We start from the raw sequence: 20,893 nt of genomic DNA, 5'->3' as shown, positions 1-20,893 counted from the left end.
TCCCCGCATTGGTTGTGGTCTAATATAATGTATATTCAATAATATTAGAATGTTGGAATGCTCTATCTTTATTACTGTTTGGGGGATTGACAAACTTCTTTTTTTTTTAAAGACTTTATTTAGGGAGATGGGGAAGGGAGGGAGAAAGAGAGGGAGTGAAACATCAATGTGTGGTTGCCTCTAGCACATCCCATACTGAGGATATGGCCTGCAACCCAGGCATGTGCCCTGACTGGGAATCAAACTGGCGATGCCTTGGTTCCCAGGCCTGCGTTCAATCCACTGAGCTATACCAGCCAGGGCACACTACTACTCTTCTTTTTTATCTATTCGCATGTGGGTTTGTCTTGCTAGAACATACACACAGATATACTCCTGTATATTGATACATGCATGTGTGTGGGTGCAATTTTTTTATATCTAGGTGTCATTTTTTTTTGAAAAAGCACTAGGTCATTAGTTTCATTTTGGCTCCTTGGATGCTGTTACTAGAAATAGTGGCCATATTCCACGTATTGCCTGCCTGTGGAGTCCTTAGTTCAGCCACCACCTGGCTTTCGGTCTTTTTTTGCTTCCTTGTAAGGCTCTTGGTCAGTTTAGGAGCCTTGTTAAGCTTCATGTAGCAGTAAGAAGGACTGGCTTATCCTAGGAGAGATTCTTACCAGTCATGTGCTTCAGAATTTGGTTTGTTACTTGAGAAAGGGGGTCAGCACACGGTCAAAACTGAAACTGGAAATGAGCAAGGCAAACCACAGGAAGATCCTGCCTGCATCTTGGTGACGTATCTCTAACCCATGGACACTTCCTGTGAAACCTGCCTTTTCAAGTGCAGTAGTCTCCTAATTTCTTGTTATGTAGTAAGCTTCATATTGCTATGATATTAATCAATCAAAGGTGATTGATTAATGATGCAATACAGATAACTGTATGATAATTATTGTACACGACTTGTATAAAACAACTGGCCTCTAATTACATTCTGTAGACTTTGCCACTGAGGAGTTGCATCTTACCTAGTAGGACATTTTTGAGGAGTTGCTGTGGAACTTACGCTTTATCCTTGACTTTATGTCTTGTCAAGAATTGTATTTATTGTTCAGGTTTTATAGCCACAAAACAGTTCTGTGCTCACTGAGTCTAGGCTAACCATCTAAGCTATGCTGGATTCCTGGAGTCCTATGCCTGCTCAGGTGCTTGTTCAGTGTTATTACCTTGCTTTTAGGCACCTTGGTGACTTCACAGTACCTTATTTCTGTGATGGAGAGGGGATTGTCGGATTGGTAAGATTTAGTAAGGGGTGCCGGTCTGCAGTTTCTTCTCAGAACCATGTTACCAGGTCTTTGATTATTAAAGAAACACCAGAAATAATGTACATATTTATTAAGTCTCCCAGTTTCTAGATGTTAGAGAGATATATATGTATATATTTTAACACCATGCAGGCCAAACCAATCTCTGGCTACCTAACCCACAATTTGTGTCCTTTCAAATAGTTCAGACCTCTTATTTTAGAGATGTGGAGCCTGGCCTATAGAAAGGCCACGTGTTTTTCCATGTATTTTTCTTACTACTTTTAAAATAAGAATCCAATTTTTTAAAAATTGGTGAGCTCCTCTGATGTATTCAGTTGTTAAATTACTGATTATCTTTGGTCAGCACTTAATGACTTGGATAAAGGGAATTGTGTATAGATACTAATTTTCAGGAATCCCTAACCAAGGAAGGGCTTTAACTAGTTACTATTTAGAGTGCTTACTCTGTTCTAGGCATTGTGGTGTGCTTTACTTCAATTAATACTCATAGTAATCCTGAAGCATTTTAGTTACCTATCTTTATATAGGTGGTTGAGACTGAAGACATACAAACCAAATATACAAAGCTTATGTTGAAACTCAGATCTCAGAAACTCCAGAATGAATTCATTTAAATTTTCAGTACTGTATGCGTTTTCAGAATCATGTGCCCATTTTATTGCATCATTTTTTTAAAAGATTTTATTCATTTATCTTTAGAAAGGAAGGGAAGGAGAGAAGGAGAGGAACATCAATGTGTGGTTGCCTCTCGTGAGTCCCCTGTCGGGAACTGGCCTGCAACCCAGGCATGTGCCCTGACTGGGAATTGAACTGCGATCGTGTGGTTTGCAGGTCTGCGCTCAATCCACTGAGCCATGCCAGCCAGGGCAATTGCAGAAATTTTAATTAAATAAACTTTATAAGAAGACTTGAAAGACTTTATGATATGTTAACATTATACAGGATTATATTATTTATGTGTAATTACATGGCATAACAGCATTTTAATTTTACTCTGTACACTTGTCAAACCATGACTGTATTATATTTTAAGGGTACATTTGTTTCATTCTTCACTTCATTTTTTTGGTGAATGTAAATGATAAAATTTTCATGTTTTTTATAGCTTTTCCCCCATTTAAAGTTTCAGTCCTCTGTTTAGGTTGATATTCCTGTTATTAGAACATCATCTCCTCAGTCACGTAAGCCAGATTATTCTCTCCCTGTAGTATCTCTTCCACTTTTCTTTTCCCATTGCATTTATTAGTCTAGGCCATTAACTGTCAGGGTAATTTTCCTAAAGCATAGTTCTGACCACACAAATTTTAGTGACCTTTGTTGCTTACTGAATAAAGTTAAAACTCTTTAGTTTGGCATTTAAGGTTCTGTTTGAATCCACCCTTCTTTTACAGTCTTATTTCTTCTTATCCCCTTTCAACTCCCTTTTATCTTTTGCCAATTTGTACTATTCACTGTCTCTTGGAAGGTGCTCTTGCTGTTCCCACCTCTGAATCTTGTTCACTTACTCCTGGAATGTTATCCCTGCACTCCCAATTTCTGTTTTCTTGGGGGGAAATCAGTTGGAAGAAGTAATTGTGAAGATTAAGTGAAGTAACGTGTATGAAGTCCCTAAAAGTTATCTGCAATGTGCAGTATATGTATTAACTTATTCAGTAAATGGTAGCTATTATTATGATTTAGCTCTCCTCCCATGCCAAATAATCTTTGTCTTTAAGGTTATCTTTTCTAGGACCCTGGCCCTTTGCAGTTTCTCTTGGGGTTTAATTTAATCCAACTGAAATCTGTGTTGGCTCTTATCCCTGTACTTAAGTTATCCTTTGAATAGACTTGGGCCTACAATATATCTTAAGATAATTTCAGAAAGGAATAGCTGTCTAATTCCTTTCAGCATTGCTATATTCAGAAAGACATGAAGAATGGAATGGAAAGACTAGCTTCGTCTTTGTAACTGATTTGTTTCTTTTAATTTATAAAAAGGAGCAGTAGTATTTACCTCATAAGCTTGTTTTAGCGATCAAATGAGATATTTCAGAAATTGTTTAGCATTAGTTTTAGAGTATCCAACTACTTGATAAATATTTATCTCCTTTCTTAGTCATCCCAGTAGTGTTTTCTAGGACACACCGAAACATATACAGACCTACAGATATAAATGCATACACATAATTCCCCCATTCCCTAAGCATACACATAAGCAAAGATGTGCATACTCACATACACGTCCAGAGCACATACACCAGAATCTGTATCCAGTAGCCTGACACCTGAAATTCTAGTCCTAGGTAAAATTGATATGGTAGGATCTGTATTTATTGTCTGTTGACTCTTTCCATAGAACCATTGATCTTGTACAGAGAGTTGCCCATCTTTCCATTTCTGTTTATCTAAGTTACCAGTTTTGATTTCCAGTGGTGTTTATCTTCTTAGTTTAAATTGTTTACTTTTGGACAATAACTAAAAGCTACTATTTTCTAGAAAATATTTACTTGTTTCCCCTTTTCTTTCAGGTATAAGGTACCTTTTCAGTGGAGCCTTCCTTGGTCCCCCCTTCCTCTCCCTTTCATGTGGCGCCAATTTCTTCATTAGTAACATAGCGTTAGCTTAATAAGGATACAGTTTAGTCTCGTTTTCTCACCATAGTATCCCTAGTATTTTAGTAGCACTCAGTCAATAGCTGAATGTGTGATTTTTCAGGATTGGTTTGTTTATTTTTAATATACATAATAATTCCTAGTGCTTTACATAACTGTACACAGGAGACTTTTTTTTAACCTTTGGAGTAGTTGACGTATATCAGCTTTCACCAGCTGGAAAGAAGAAGCTTATATATAACTTTGTAATTTGTGATGTGATATTAGAACTCTGCTAAAAATATAAACACATACACACTCATACCTATTCAGTAGATATTTCATTATCTATTATAAGCTATGCATGGTTCTAAGAATTGGTCCTTTCCCTTAAGAAGTTTATAGTTCATGCCTTGGCCAGGTGGCTCAGTTGGTTGGAACCTCGAACCTTACGCCAAAGGTTGCGGTTTGGATTCCTAGTCAGGGCACATACCTAGGTTTTGTGTTAGGTCCCTGGTCATGGTGCATATGGGAAACAACTGATCTATGTTTCTCTCACATGGTTATTTCTCTCTCTCGAAATTTCTTCCTCTCTCTAAAATCAATAAACATCCTTGGGTGAGGATGTAAAAAAAGAAGTTTATAGTTCAGTAAATAGACATAGAGCACTCTTCTTTGCTATTTCTTCTCATCTCTACTAACTAAAATGATGGAGAGCTCTGAGGCTCCATCTGTAAGTCTCTTTTCTATCCATATTTACTCTTCCTGTGACCTTCTATAGTCTTAAGGTTTTATAAATATTATATACTTCCTGATGATTTTCATATTTTATTTCCATTCATACGTATTTGCCCATACGTATTTGGCATCTGCAATTGGATATCTACTAGGTAGCTCAAACTTAATATGCCTAGTACAAACTCTTGGTCCCCCTCCCCCAACAAGAGGCACCTCCCTCTGAAGTGGCATTGCTGTTAGTTCAGCTGCTCAGGCTAAAACTCTAGGAAGTCATCTTTGAGCCCTCTTTCTCTCATACCCACATCCAAAATATCAAAAATCCTGTTGGCTCTATCTTCAATATATGTCCAGTTGACCACCACTCTCCATGCCAGGATCCCAGCCCCTCCCCACCACATTTTATCTCTAATCATGATTACAATAGCCTCCTATTTAGTTGTCTGCTTCTACCTTCCATTCTTGTACTCACAATCCTGCAGTAGCTTCCCATTTCACTAAAAAAAAGCCTAAGAGTTTTTACATTGCCCTATAAGACTTACTTAACATACTTCCTTCCCCACCCCTACCTCATCTCTTACCATTTTCTCCCCGTCTCCACTTGGCTTATTGTTTTGCAATCATACTGGCCTCCATGCTATTCCTTCAGTGTGCCAAACTATTCTGTCTCAGGGCCTTTGCATATACTATTTTTTCTGCTTGTCCATCCCTTTCCCCAGATATCCACATGGCTCAGTCCCTCATTAACTTCCTTTGGGTATATGTTGCTTAAATATCTTCGTAGAAAGGTCTTCCCTGATTCCCAACATGAAATAACATTGCTTTACTCCCTCTGGGCCTGGCACTAACTCTCTTACCCTACTTTGTTTCTTCAATGGCAATAAATATTATTTACTTGTTTAAGAGTTAATGATATTTGTCTTCCCTGTCTATATTGTATAACAGTTCCATGTGCACAGAGACCTATTTTTGTTCATTGTTATATCCCAGGCATTTAGAAAAGTATCTGGCATGGTGTAGGCACTTATTATTTGTTGAATGAAATGCTACAAGTGCAATACAATATTATCACTATAGTAGAAGTACATGTAAGGAAATAAAGGAAAATAATAAGACTACCTAGGAATTGAGGGAAGACTTTTTAAAGATGCCCTTAAACAGATCTTTTTTGGGGGAAAAACAGGTAAGAGCATTTCATACAGTGAAAATTCCATTGCAGATATACAGAGGCTTGAGAAAACACAGTGTGTTCAAGGCACCCAAAGTACAGTACTGCTAGAGCATAACTTGTGGGGATAAAGATGTAAGTAAGCAGATGAGGCCAAACATGTAATAGATGGTGCCGGATCATGAAGGGTTCATAGGCCATATTAAGGAATTTTAGATTTTTATCCTGCAAGGTGGATAGTGTGGTACCACTGAAGATTTTTGAGCAAGGGGTGATGTATAGGTTTACATATGGAAAAGGTAACTGGCAACAGTATGATGGGGAGAGGGATTCCAAGCTAAACAGGGCATTTTATTTAAGCTATATATGATATTGCAGGCTATGACGCAGAGAAACAATTACTACCACATGAGTGGACAAGAGGCTATTTTATTTTTATGGTTGGACAAAAACCACTGATGTGTAGTGTGAAGATGTTCTTGGCATGCTTGCAGTACATCTAGGAGGGAGAAGAAATGCCCTGTGGAGATGAGTTTATTCATCTCTAAAAATCCATGCTTTAGGAAAGTTTTCTAAAAAAAATTACCTAACAATTATATTGTAAGTCATTATATAGACTAGAAAAGTTTTTAAGGAGTACCCTTTATGAATTCAACAAGATTTGGTATCATTACAGAATAAAAAGGTGCTGTGCTTGAAGGTGAGCATCCATTTTTCATAGAGAACCAGTTTTGTCAATAATATGCCTCCTGATCTTGATTCACTGGTGAAGGAAACAGTGACATTTGTAAATATAATCAGGACTATACTATTTACTGTAGGACCAAAACATATGCTCTTGTAGGATAAATATCTGTCTTTGCATATTGTAGTACCTGGCATGGACAGAATTTTTTTAAATGAAGGATAAACTGAAAATATTGCTGCTTTCATTCAAATGTAAGTAAAAACTACTTCCATTATTTCATGTCTTGCTCAAGTATCTCAGCAATATATTGGATGTCTGGAGTACTTGAATCTTATTACTTTAGGATCAAAATATGATGCATAAATTTAAGGATAAGATGGAGGTACCCAAACTGGCGCACATGGTTTGAATGTTGAGAATTTGACACTCTGAAGTGCATGGAAACATGCTGTATTGTTGAACATATTTTAAAAACCATATCCAGGTACTATAGGAGGAAATGAAGAAATGTTTGCCAGAGGCAGATACAACAATACAGAAAATTAAGATCCATTTGCCTCCATTTCCCAAGTTGAAGCATTTACCTTTTGAATGTCTATGCTTTTCACTACCTAATGAAAGAGTAAAAGTAGTTTTTAGTGAGATATCGCTTTATCATTTCTGAGTCCATGTTTGATCCAGATAGCCACATCTAGCTTAAAGATTTACCAAATCTAATGACGAGTAATGTAGGGTAGAATTTTCTGATCTGTTAGAAAAAAAGGGTAAGAAAAGAAACCAGTCCCAGGTTAGGTTTACAGAATCAGCTCTAGCTAGTTTAAACAGAGACTTAGTAAAAGATTTCAAATGGCTTATATAATTGTCGGACAGACTATGGAAACAGACTCTATCTTGAACTTTCAGGAATGACTTCAAAGCCACACTGCAGCTAGATCACTGAGAGAGTCACTTTTTCTTTTAGGATCAGACAGGTGTCTGTAGAATTGGGAAGCTGTAACTTTTAGCTGCGTGGCTTAGAACCTCGCCACCTCTGCCATGATCAGGAATCTGCCACTGTTAGGAAACAGCCATCAGTAAGCAGCCATGGACATGAGTAAGTTGTCACTACTGACTGTAGAGCCAAGCTAAACCTGCCACAAACCTGTATGACAGAATGGATGCCTTGTGCCCTTCTTGATACCTGTGAAACCTATAACTGGATACAAGGACCTCTGCAAATGCTGTTGCAGAAAATTTGGACATCTCCATGACAGTGCTTGTTAATAGAAGCAGCCTAAATGTAATCTCCCTTTTCTTCTACCCCCCCAGGATTGCTAGTGAGTGCATCTCATTGGTGGAATTTAAGTCATATCCACAACCCTAACTGCAAGACAGGCTGGGAAATGTAGTTTTTTAGCTTTCCAGTTTCTGCAGTACAGAGCCATACATCAAAGGATGTTGAAATGGATGACAAGTACTGGTACTGATCCACCATATATACCATGGATAGACCCTGCTTCTCCATAAGGCTAACACCATCAAATGGGTTATAGATAAATTGAGAAAGGAAGTAAATAATACCATCAAATCATGTGGAGAAACATAGAAGTATTTTTTAGTATTATTATTTTATAGTGATACATTTAAAAAATACCTAAAATTGGTGCTCCACCAATATTTAGTGGTTTATAGATGCCAAAAGTTTCCTTACATTTAAGGCATGAGTAGTGGATAAAAAGCCTGAATGAGGGAGTAAAAGAAATCAGAATGGGTGGGTTCCCTGAACTGAGACTAGATCAGCATAATCAAATACTGAAGCATGGTTAAGTAAGGTAGAAACTGAAAAGCAATCTTTTGATTTGGTAGCACTTAATATTATTAGTGTTCTAAAAGGTCCTAGTAAAGAAATAGGGTCTGAAGCCAAATTGCAGGTTCAGGCTGTGAGTAGGAGGGAAGGGATTAGAGCAGAGATTGTGGAGGAAGTTTTCAAGAAGCTTGCCTTTTAAGGAGCAGCATTTGTTTTGTTTTTGTTTTTTGGTCCAATGCACTTGCTTTTATATATATATATCATGATTAACTGGAACTAGTGATGCCCAAAGCAAGTATCACATGCAGCACAAGTACAAGCTTCCAAATTTCCTTACTTTTGTCTTTTTGTGTAGTTTGATATGAAGTATGTGCTATAATCTCTTTCTGTTTAGAGATAAAATGGGTACATTATTTTTATTCTCTAACAGTTAGCTACTTCATTTTTGAATTTACAAAGTGGTATTTATTTTGATATATATTTTTAATAAAGTGCCAATTTTGGAGTTGCAGTTTAAAGTCCTAATAGCTCACTTAATCAACGTATTTGTATGATTGATCGGTGAGCTGGACATTGATTAGATAAATTCCCTTTCAATGTAGTTTATTTGAACATTAGTGACAGTCAAAGAGTACAGATTATGTAACTACTTTTATAGGAAATGATGTAAGAGCATTTTATATGTTACATAGAACTTTTAAAATGTATTTTAAGTAAATATCTGATAATGTTACATGCATTGGATGCTGTAGACAACATTATCCACATTGCCTCTCTCTTAAAAAGATGGGTGGTGGAATATGTGTATATTTAATAGACTAGTTTTCTTAAAGTGCACGTATGTGAGCAAAACAGGAGCACGTTCAAGAGCAGTGATTTAGTGTCCAAGTCTCCTCATTAGATGTGGAGCGTGCCTGTTATTTAATTCCAAATACGTTTACATTCCAGTCCCTATCGAGTGACCTAGTTGGGTTTTTCATTAAAAAAACAAAGCAGAAATTACACAGGGGTGAGGCGTTGAAAAAGAAGGAAAAACTTAAAAGGAGAAAAAGTTTGAAAATAATGAAAACAGAACTGTGATCAGTGCCCTGGAGTGAGGGAGGGAAGGGGGTAGAGAGAGCACAGGTAGAAGGGCGAACTGTAGGTGGGCAAAATACAGATGGATGTGGGATGAGAGGAGGGACGCCTAGTCTTTTGAGTAAGAGAATGGATGGATACAGAATCAAATATGTATTACTTTTCCTGTTAATAAATGGGTTTATTTGTAAAGTCCAACCCACATGGGGTAATTTTGGGGTCATTTTAAAAGATTAGATTCCTTGATTCCTACTCAAGATGAATATAGTATTTTTATATATATTTTTAAGTGGTAAATTGATTTTTTAAAAAAATTTCTCAATGACAAGTTTAATAATGAGTATCTTAATAAAATGAGCCTTTCCACTGATTTTAAATTTTAAAAAGTATTTGTTTTAGAGTTTTTCCTAAGTGTTTCTTTAGTTTCTAATAAACTTCTTTAAAATATATTGGTTTAAATGGCGTTTCATTTTAAAGCTGATAATCAGTAAGAGACTTAAGTTTATCTATTGCAAACATTCTTCAGGCAAGCTGTGCCTCAGTGAGTTGTCTGAAGTCACTGAGCCTCTTAGTATCAGAGGTAAGACAGGAACACTGGTTTAATGATTGTTAGGGCAAAGCTCTTTTCCTCGTGTCAACTGCCTTGTTTTGCTAACTTAGTACACTGGGGTCCGATTTCAACACCTACACTTTTATGTGTCCTTGTGGCCCATGAGTATCTCACAAGAACTTCAAAACTAGGCTGTCTTCTTTAATATTCATTCAACAAATACTCTCCAGTGCTTTCCTTTACTATAAGGCAGTCATTAATTTAGATCTTAGGAATCAGCAAGTTCTCAGGCCTCAAGAATGAGGAAACCAGAAAATAAACATTTAAGTAATATATTTTTTAATTTTTTTCTGCAAGTATTGTTTTCTTTCAAGATTTTATTTATTTTTATTTTTAGACAGAGGGAAAGGGAGGGGGAAAGAGAGGGAGAAAAACATTAATGTGTGGTTGCCTCTCGCAAACCCCCACCAGGGACCTGGCCCGCAATCCAGGCATGTGCCCTGACTGGGCATCGAAGCCTGTGGTTCTTAGGCCTGCAGTCAACTCACTGGGCCAGCCACACCAGCCAGGGCCACTTAAGTGATATTGACAGAATTTCAGATAGTTATAAATGCTATCATGAAAAGAAACAGAAATAAAATGTGGTAACAGTAGTCAAAGAAGGTTTCTCTGAGGAAGTGGCATTTGAGCTGAGACCTGAATGATAGGAGCCAGCTATGGGTTAGAGCATTCTAGGCAGAGGCCCTAAGGTTGAACAAGCTTGGCATGGTTGATGAATGGAAAGAAGGTGAACACTGAGGAGGGTGGCAGCAGAAGAGGTCAGAGAGGAGAGGACAGTTCAGTAGGGCTATGTAGATCCTGAAAGTGGGAATTTAGAAAAGGAATTGTATTCCAAGTGAAATGGAATGGTATTGGAGCAGGGGCATGACTGATCTGAATGATAATGTTCAGAATATTCTACTATTTGATAGAGAGTAGACTGTAGAGTGCTACCAGTGAAGGTGACTAAGGATTGGTTGGATTTGGAATTCATTTTAGAGGCCTACTGGATTTATTGACATGGGGGTGGGATGTTTGGGGAAGATGATGAGAAAAAGAGGAAGATGGTAGTAGACTGGGGGAAGAGCACATTTTAGGGGAGGAAATCAGATGATTTGTCTGGGACTTTTTAAATTTGAGATGTCTACTGGAATTCAAGGAGGAACTTGGATGTTTGCATCCAGTGTTGAGGAAGAGACATGAGACCTGGAAATGCAGATTTGGGAGACATCATAATATCTTATACTAAAGGAATTTGCATAGGCGAAGAAGAGAAGGTGGGCCATAACAGAGCCCTGAAGCACTGTAATATTTAGAGGTGAGGAGAGAAAGAAATCAGGAGGGCCAGTGATGTAGGAGGAAAGCCAGAATTGTGGGAGCCAAGAAGAGGGCATTTTTAAAGGTGGATGTTAGTGTTCACTTATGTTACATAGTGCTGCCAGATCAGGTACGGTGAGAGCAGAGAAGTAACCACTGGGATTGGCAATATGGAAAGCAATCTCACTGTCTCATGGAGTTAGAAGCTAATTGGAAAGATCAAGAATGAATGGAAGATGAGAATTATATTAGAGATAATTGCTTTCTAGAAGTTTTGCTGTCAAAGGGAGTCTAGAAATGGAATGATATCACAGGGGAGGAGGTAGAGTCAAAGGAGGTTTGTTTTTTCTTTTTGTGCTTTTTTAAAATTGGGAAATATCAAAGCTTATTTATGTGCTGATGGGAATGGTCTACTAGAAAGGAAAATCAGTGATAATATAGGAAAGAAAGATTAATTCTAGGGTCAGCCCTTGAGTTGGTGCTAGTGGGATGGGATGGTCAGCACAAGTTAGGGGATTGCCCCTTTCCAGTGCCAGGAAGGAATTCAGTGATGTAATATGACCTTAATTGCCTCTTTACACATAGCTCCTCCCTCAGTATGACTGAACTTCCTTAAAACAAGTTGATCAACTTTCTCTAATCACTAATTTTTTTCCTGTACTACATCTTGTATGTTCTTTCAGATGAATTAATCCTATATAAGGCTTAGCATGAAGCAGCTGGTGATATTTAACACCAATTTCAATTTTTGTGCCAACAGGTGAAGCAAAAAATTTATTGCCGTATCTTGGACCCAACAAAATGAGAGATTGTTTCTGCACCATAAATTTGGATCAGGAAGAAGTTTATCGTACCCAAGTTGTTGAAAAATCTTTAAGGTTTGTAAAAATTGGTAAATTATCGTTCATGTTATATATAGGTATATATTTGTTAATATACTTTATATACTTTCAAGACTTCATCAAAAAGATGAAGTCTTTTCATATGAAACTCATTTTTCTCTTACCTTCTGAATTTAATTTTAGAATTACAGAATCTCAGATTTTGAAGGAGCTTACTGGTCTTTGAGCTGGACTAACTGCCATATGCTTATTTCCTTCCGACAATTATCTTTGACAGGTGGTCATCTGGCATTTGCTTGACTACCTCCTAGGCAGCCATTCTGGTCTTGGAACTATTCTGACTCTTAGAAAGCTACTATTTTTAGTTGGTTAATATCTAATAAAAGAGCTTACTATATGCCAAGAACTTGCTGAGTGCTCTTTATTAATATATCCATGAGAACACGATAAGACACAGTGCTTACTTTCATGTGGCCCTTCATTGCCTCACAATGTGTCTTCCTCTTAATTGTTCTTAATTCTGTCCCTTGGACTTCTGGAGAACAAGTTTCAAACATCCTTCACGTGACACGTGACACTCAAGTTTTTGAAAACAACTATTATAGACCTCAGTTTGTTCTCAAGGCTAAATTTTGCCCATTCATTTCAACTTTTCTCAAACTGCATCATTTTACTTCTCTTGAGGATAACTTCTTACAGATTATACAAGTCATTTAAGGAATTAACTCTTCAGTCAATTTCTTGTTTTTGAAAGTGTAACAGCACTTTTAGAGCATAATAGTGAATTCTAACTCATAAAATTGAAGTGTGTCGCCTCTGCCCTGTAATAGTGTTTGCAGACATTCTAGCACAGAGCTGTGCTGCAAGGACACAGGCATCTTCAGACATCAGAGTCAAAAACAAGGACATCAGGAGATGTAGGAATGAACATCTGGCACATGAAATACTGAGTGTCATGACTAATGCAAATTGTATGCCATGTGTATATTTTTATGCTCTTTTCATATCTTTTTTCTTTGTACTCACCTTTTTTCTCTCTGAAGTTTTCCCCTTTATGTCTTTATCATCGGTATTTATACTTTTGAGTGTCTATTAGATTCTTCATAAAAAAGACATGTACAAAGCTGAAAATACTGGAGTAACTCAAAAAGATTTGATGTAATACACCTCACATCTTTAGTCATAAATTACCTGTCCCTGTTGTATTAGAGTTGTTGATACTTGTGTTATAAATGATGAAACTGAGTCACCAAAAGGCTGAATAATTTTTGCATATAATAAAGGAAGTTTGAAGTAAAACTAAGATTGAGACCTGAAACTATTTAAATCTTAACGTGTTACTTTATGTATGCTGATTCCATATCACACAAAAATCAGTGATAATACAAAACTAATAATTGTCTATAAATCAATTACTTGTGATAGTTTCTAATATGTAGCCTTCCAAATTAATAATTAAAATTAGCTTACTTTTTTAAGCCTTACCTTTCCAGATATTTGTATTGAGGAACATGAAATGATAAAATAATTATTTTTATCCATCTTAAATTATTTTTTAGATGCATAGCAACTTGTAAGATACTTTAAAGCTAACAGTGGTTTACCTTAGGTCATTCAATACAGACTGTGTACTAGTTAGTTAGACCAGGTGCTTCTTGGATTCTTGGTGCCCCCTAGCATTTTTTTCTTGTAGAATAGTGTGAAAGAATCTGTAATATAAGCCCTTGCTCTCCTTAGGTTCATTTCATTGTTTTCTACCTTTGTGGATATTGTGATAAGCTATTAAGTCAAAAGTTGGTAGATACCACTTAGATCAGGGGTATCAAACTCATTTCCACCAGGGCCACATCAGCCTCCCAGTTGCCGTCAAAGGTCCGATTGTAATTTCAACTCCTTAACAGTTAAGTAGTTACATTTATATAGTCCTAAAATTATTTTGGCCCTTTGGAGGCAACCATGAGGCTGATATAACCCCTGCTGAAAATGATATGACACCCCTGACTTAGATCTTTTGTGGGTTCTGGATATTATAGTTTTTGTAGGCAGTCTGGAGATAGAGCTTTCATAACAGGTAAGTTAGATTCACATATGGAATCTATAGTTCCCAAATCTCTACTTCACTCAAATCCTTATAAGAAGTAGGTGGTATATAAACAGTAACAGCAGTACTGTTTATACCTGGTACTCCTCTTGTCTACACCAGGAATTTCCTTAGGAGTCATATTCATGACCACAGTCGATGATAATGAACAGTGGAGTATTACTTTAAAAACTTTGTAAGTCTAGTCATTGCTTTTTACCAACTTTGTTGAAAAGTTTTCTTCAAATGGATTGATTAATTTATTTATGAAATAAAAATGTGGGCATGCAAATGTGGATATTGTTGACATTGGGATGATACAGTGATAAAGATTACTTAATGAGTAATTCTCATGTTATTCTTATTTGGCTTATCTGAGTGTAGGTAGATGACATATAAAAGTAAGTCTCCATTTTATAAACTTTATAAAATAATACAAAGGAGTAAAATACCTAAACATGTCATGTCTTTGCCTAATAATTGTTTTCCTATTGATTTTTTTGTTGAGACAAATTAGAAGACGAGCTATTTTGACAGACTAACTTTTAAGAGTTTGGTTACAGTTGATGTGACAAAAATATTGACAGAAGTTGACCAGGCACTATACCTGCAAACTGAGTCAAATGTTTTCTGGACAAAGTTGGAAAAGACTTCTTGAGGAGCATTTTACTTGTGACATCCTAACGAGACTGCATTTTATAGTAACATTTTCAAAGTATCTTTTTGTTTTTTAAACTAAACTTTCTCAGAAGAGGAATTCTTGATAAGATGTTCATAGCATTTCAGAGATTCCTGTCTTTGTAGAATTTAAATGTCCAAATAGCATTCTTAAAATGCCTAGAACAATCTTTTTCAAAGGAGAAACTCTTAGGCAAAGATTTTTTCACATAGAGTGCAAAAAGTACTAATTATAAAAGGGAAAAATGGATAAACCAGATTTCATCAAAATCTCAGCCTTCTGTTTGTTCTTCAACACTGTTAAGGAAATGAAATCGCAAGCCACAACTTGGACAATATATTCTAACAAAGGACTTGTATCCAGAATTTGATTAAATAAGAATAAAGACAACTCATTTAAAACATGTGGTGAAAACCCAAATGTGTATTTCCCAGAAGAAGATAGACAAGTGGCCAACAAGCACATGAAAAGACACTCAACATCGTTAGGTATCAGGGAAATGCTATTTTTAAGCTATTTTTGTCATTATAGATTCTTTTTATAAAATCTTCATTGTACTTTTTTTCCATTACATTTAGTCACTTTATACCTATCACTATAGATTCTTGAACATAATGTGTCAAGATAAGAATCAGATCAGTGGTTCATGTGACAGTATGGAGGGAGAACTTTCTTGGCAGATAGAAATGTTCTATATCTTGCCCTGGCTGGTTTAGCTCAGTGGATTGAGCATAGGCCTGCAAACCAGACGATCGTGGTTCAATTCCCAGTCAGGGCACATGCCTGGATTGCAGGCCAGTTCTGAGAGGCAAACCATACATTGATATTTCTCTCCCTCTCTCCTTCCCTTCCCCTCTAAAGATAAATAAAATCTTAAAAAATTTTTTTGAAAAATTAAAAAAATGTTCTATATCTTGATTGAACTAGAGATTACACAGGTATATAAATTCATCATGTCACATTCACTAGAATAGCTAATTTTAAAGACTTTCAATAGCAAAAGTTGACAATGATATGGGGTAACTGGAACACCCATACATTGCTGGTAGGAGCATAAAAAGATTGGAAATCATGTTGAAAACAGTTTGACAGTTTCCTCTAAATTAAAAATTCACCCACCCTTTAACCCAGCAATTTCATTCTTAGTTACCTACCCCCCAAAATTGAAAGCTTATGTTCAAAGAAAGCCTTGTATAAAAATGTTCATAACAGCTTAATTTCTAATAGCCCAAATTGGAAATAACTCAAGTGACATCACTAGGAGAATGGATTGTGAAATGTTCATAGATGAAGTATTATGACACAACTAAAGCAAAAGGACACAGACAATGGGAAAAATTTCATAGACATTAAGCTTAGTAGAATAAGCTGACACAGAGTACATATTATTTGATTCCATTTGTCTGAAATTCTACACCACATCTATCTATAGTGATAGAAATCAAATCACTGGTTGTCTGGGGAAGGTGTGGTACGGCAACTGTAGAAGAGCAAAAGGGAACTTTATGGGGATATAGAAATGTTACCATATCTTAAGATGTAGACTACATAGTTTATTAACATCGAAAATCATTAATCTTTATACTTTAACTTAAAAAATTTTTAAATTTATTTTAGACAGAGGGAAGGAAGGGAGAAAGAGAGAGAAACATCAATGTGTGGTTGCCTCTCACATGCCCACTACTGGGGACCTGGCCCACAACCCAGGCATGTGCCCTGACTGGGAATCAAACTGGCAGCCCTTTGGTTTGCAGGCCGGTGTTCAGTCCACTGAGGCACACCAGCCAGAGCTACTCTTTATACTGTAAATTGAGTTTTGTTATATGTACTATAGCACAGTAAAGTTGATTAAAAAATAACCTATTTTAATATTCAAAATATATTTTAAAGTAACATTTTACATAACATTACCCATTTTAAGTATCATATTTTGTGACTATTATACCTTTGCATATTCCGGAGATGATGGCACTATCCTCCACTCTCCTTTGTGTCCATTTCTGGTGAGCATGACCCTAGGTAATTACTGAGTCTTCTGTTCACATGACTCCTGAAAAGCTGTTCAGAGCTCATCCTGGTGATTAAGGTTCTTTCAGAGTTGAGCTTGGTTTATACACGATTTAGTTGAAACTTAGCATAGAGAATTATTTTGGAGCTTTTGAAGCTTTTCTTATGGCATTTCAGTGTGTACTTTAATTTGTTTTGTTGAAAATATTGTTTGAGGACAATTCCAAATTTAAAATAATGAGCTTTTCCCCCTTTTTCTCTCTAGCCCATTTTTCAGTGAAGAATTTTACTTTGAGATTCCAAGAACTTTCCAGTATTTGTCTTTTTATGTTTATGATAAGAATGTTTTACAAAGAGACCTTCGTATAGGTATGTATTATTCATAATTATCTTTAATCACAACATTGGTGTTTATGTTCATTCTTTTTCTAAGTATAAAGTGTTGAAAACAACAGAATAATATATGCATGACATTTTTAATCCTTTTCTCTAGTCTTCATGTTTGTGAATCTGATTTTTAATTTGATTCCTGTCATGGTGTCATATGCTTCCTCAGTACCTGATGGGTCTCTTTCCTTAGTACTCATTACGCTTGTTCACTGGTTTGTTTAATACCTAGATTCTCTAGTTGAATATGGTATTTATGAAGCAGAGGCTATTGCTCACAGAGTGCCTTATATTTGGTAATATTGAGTATTATGTTGAATGGTTGAAAGAATTTTTATTTTTTTAGATTTTATCTATTTCTTTTTTAGAAGGAAAGGAAGGAAGAAAGAGAGGGAGAGAAACATTGCCGTGTGAGAGATACATCAATGTGTGGTTGCCTCTCACAGGCCCCCAACCAGGGACCTGGCCTGCAACCTAGGCATGTGCCCTGACTGGAAATTGACCTGGTGACCCCTTAGGTTTGCAGGCCAGCACTCAGTCCACTGAGCCATACCAGTGAGGGCAGAAAGAATGTTTTATACAAAGATCACAGGATTTGATCCCTCCAAAGAACATCTGTTTTTGAAGTTTTTCTAACAGAAGTAATTCACTTTAATCTGGTCATATGTTTTCTGTTTGCATTGGTTACTATTTCTTAAACAATTGTCTGAGTCGGGGTAGACTAAAACAAAGCTAACTGGCCACATGTGTCACATTCATGGTCTTTGTGCCAGTATCTGTGTATTTTAATAACAGGTAGAGGTCTATAATTTACATGTATTATTCTCTCCCCTTTTAGTATCCTGAATTTCATCATCTTCATTCCTTTTTTCTGACTTGAAATATGCTCAAGTGTCCTGTAGTTTAAATGATAAAGCTTTATTTGATTTAGTCCTCTTAACTACCATCTAATTTATTTTTCCTTTGCTATTAAACTCTTAAACTGTCTGTATCCTTCTTCTTACTAATTTCTTTTTAAATCTCTGTAGTCTGGCTTCTACATTTTTCTGACAAACCTTTCTGAAGTTTGCAAAAGTCATTTTATGGAAAATCAAATGACCTCTTAAAACATATTTTTTCTTAATTGTACAACTATTACATAACCTTAGTGACTAGTAGTGACTCTGAACAGGAAGAACTACAGTTAATAATTTATATATTTCTTCCCATTCTTTATTTCATGCTACATTGTTTTTTTTCTTTTTCACTTAGTACCATATAACGATCCTTTTCCTGTGTTAGTAAATACTTTAAAAATTTTGTTATGTAATATTTTTGTATAGAAATGTGTTATTTTAACCACATCTTTGTTGGTAAACATTTATGTTTTCAGATTTATGGTGCTACTGTGAACATCCTTCTGCATACATTTTTGAATGTCTATTGTCCTTGAGATAAATTTTTATAAGTGAAAATACTGAGGCAAAGGGTCTATTTTTAGGATTACTTCTCTATATATTTTTACATTGGCCCCAGAAGTATTATACTAATTCACAGTCGCCCCACACATGACATGGGCATAACCATTTCATACCATTTTCTTCTTGGATCTTATCATTAAAAAAATTTCCCAATTTGATAGGTGAAAAATAATATTTAATTTTCTAACTCATATTTTTCTTATTATCAGTGAATTTGAAGAACTTTTCATATGTTTTACTATTATGAATTAGTTGTTCATTTTTCACCCATTTTTTGCTAGAGTTAATCTTTTATGCTTATGCATCTTTATTTGATAAATATATTAGCTTTTGTCAGCGATATCTATAGCAAATAATCTTTTCTGTCACAAAAGGCAGTTTTTTAATCCTCATCTGCTCCTGTGTCACATTTGACTCTTCCGATTGCCCAGGAAAAGACAGCTTAATGACATTGTATTTTCCTAGTTGTCTTTCTTTTGACTTCTTCTTTACCTCTGTACATACTCTTCTCTTTCTAGCAAACCCTTAATTATAGATCACCTTAGTCTGCCCTCAATTCAATTAAACATTTATAAACACTTCCGTATGGCAAACAATGGATGGGAATGTTAGGATGAATAACACTCAGTTTCCTTCCAGACTGTCAGAGAGGCAGAATTGTATTTACTCTAACACTAATATAATAGGTTCTGTGCTGGAGGTATGAACAAAGTACTTGGGAGCATAGAGGGGAGAACAGTTTTTGTTTGGCGGAGGACTAGCAGGTTGTTCCAAGGTAATAGGGATTAGCAGAAGCAGAGGAAAAAAGTTGAATCATGTTTGTGGTATGTCGGCTGAAGTATATAAGTTACTTAAGAGGCGGATGGTAAAAGGAGAAGCTGGAAATACAAAATTGGGGTCAAGTTGTGATGGACCCTAAGAGCCATGCTAAGGAATTTGGACTTCATTTTATATACAGTAGTGTTGTGTCTCTCAAAATGGGGAACATTTTAAAAATTACATATAACTGCGCATACAAATATACTTTTAGAGTTTAATAACTTCCTACAACAGTAACTTTCAAACTATAAAATAATGTCTATTAATTACATATTTAAAGTTTTATGTGTAACTATATATAACTATACACACATTAAAAAATATGTGTATATATATACACACACATATACTTTAGGTTTAGAACAGAGAGAGTGGAGGCAGTGAGACCAATCAGGAGGCTATTACTAAATGAGATAAATAGGGTGATGGCAGTGAAAATGTGAATGAAGGAATATACTTCACAGGAGTAGCTTCAAATAGGATTTAGGGACTAAGGGGAAAAGAGGCTGTGAAAAGGAAAAGAGTTTAAAAAATGTTTCTTAGTGTGGCTGTCATTCATTAACTGACACAAGGAACACAGTAAGAGCATTCAGTTTTGAGTGGGGGTTGGGAAGGGGAAATGATGAGTGGTTTAAAACAAGTTAAATCTGTGTTACCTGGGGAACATCTTTGGTTGACTGTTGGGATTGCAGATATGAAGCTGGAGAAAAGAGCTGGAGATGTGGATTTGAGAGTCATTAGCATTAAGTGATACTTGAAGTTTCCCCTGGAATGAATGAAATTTCCCTAGAAGATAAGGAGTGTGTTCTAAGGAAAATGAGGCTTCAGTGAAGTTTGATAAGGTGTTTAAGGAAGGTAGAAAAAGAGATAGATTAATATCATTGAAGGTAAGGAGATCTTTTAATGTCAACAACTAGGGAGAGGTAGAGTAGCATGAGGATTAGATAGAGGCTGGTGGTGATTATTAAGAAATTTAGGAGAGAGAGTATCTTCACAGTCACATCTTTTTAAAAAAATATTTTGTAATTTTCATGTTCTGTGTACACATATCATAGTTATAAAGTATTTCTTGAAAAGGCTTTAAGTTGAGGTTTATAAGTATGATTTCCAAAAGTTTGCCTTTGGTTTGTGTTGTGTGTGTTTTTGAAGTAAAAACATCAATTTTATTTTTAAAAAATTTTAAGTAAAAATCATTTTTTTTGTGGATTGGTATCAGAAAATTATAACTTGGTTTGAGAACTTTTTTCAAAGTAAGTTTATCATTAGTAGATAAAATTTATATATTTAGTAGGAATTTTCCCCGTTTGTACATAGGAATTATTATTAAAGTAGACACAGTACATATGAACCCTTTAATTATAGTGGGAAAATGGTCT

The 20,893-nt window shown here is 35.8% G+C and overlaps 1 protein-coding gene and 1 long non-coding RNA gene across 3 annotated transcripts in view; one reads left to right on the top strand and one right to left on the bottom strand.

The window, feature by feature from the left end:
* The window catches only part of RASA2 (RAS p21 protein activator 2), a 119,872-nt gene that overhangs the window by 12,928 nt on the left and 86,051 nt on the right, over nt 1-20,893 (top strand). Inside the window, exons 2-3 of the mRNA XM_037139388.2 lie at nt 12,004-12,121; nt 17,117-17,220. Of these exons, the coding sequence (XP_036995283.2) occupies nt 12,004-12,121; nt 17,117-17,220 (222 nt within the window). The remainder of the gene's footprint in view (nt 1-12,003; nt 12,122-17,116; nt 17,221-20,893) is intronic.
* LOC119044848 (uncharacterized) overlaps nt 1-20,893 on the bottom strand; it is a 79,817-nt gene that overhangs the window by 39,815 nt on the left and 19,109 nt on the right. The window lies entirely within an intron of this gene.

Source organism: Artibeus jamaicensis, unplaced genomic scaffold (genome assembly GCF_021234435.1).
Source record: "Artibeus jamaicensis isolate MK-2021 breed Jamaican fruit bat unplaced genomic scaffold, CSHL_Jam_final contig_519, whole genome shotgun sequence".
Lineage (NCBI taxonomy): Eukaryota > Metazoa > Chordata > Mammalia > Chiroptera > Phyllostomidae > Artibeus > Artibeus jamaicensis.
This window is presented reverse-complemented; position numbering and strand designations above follow the sequence as displayed.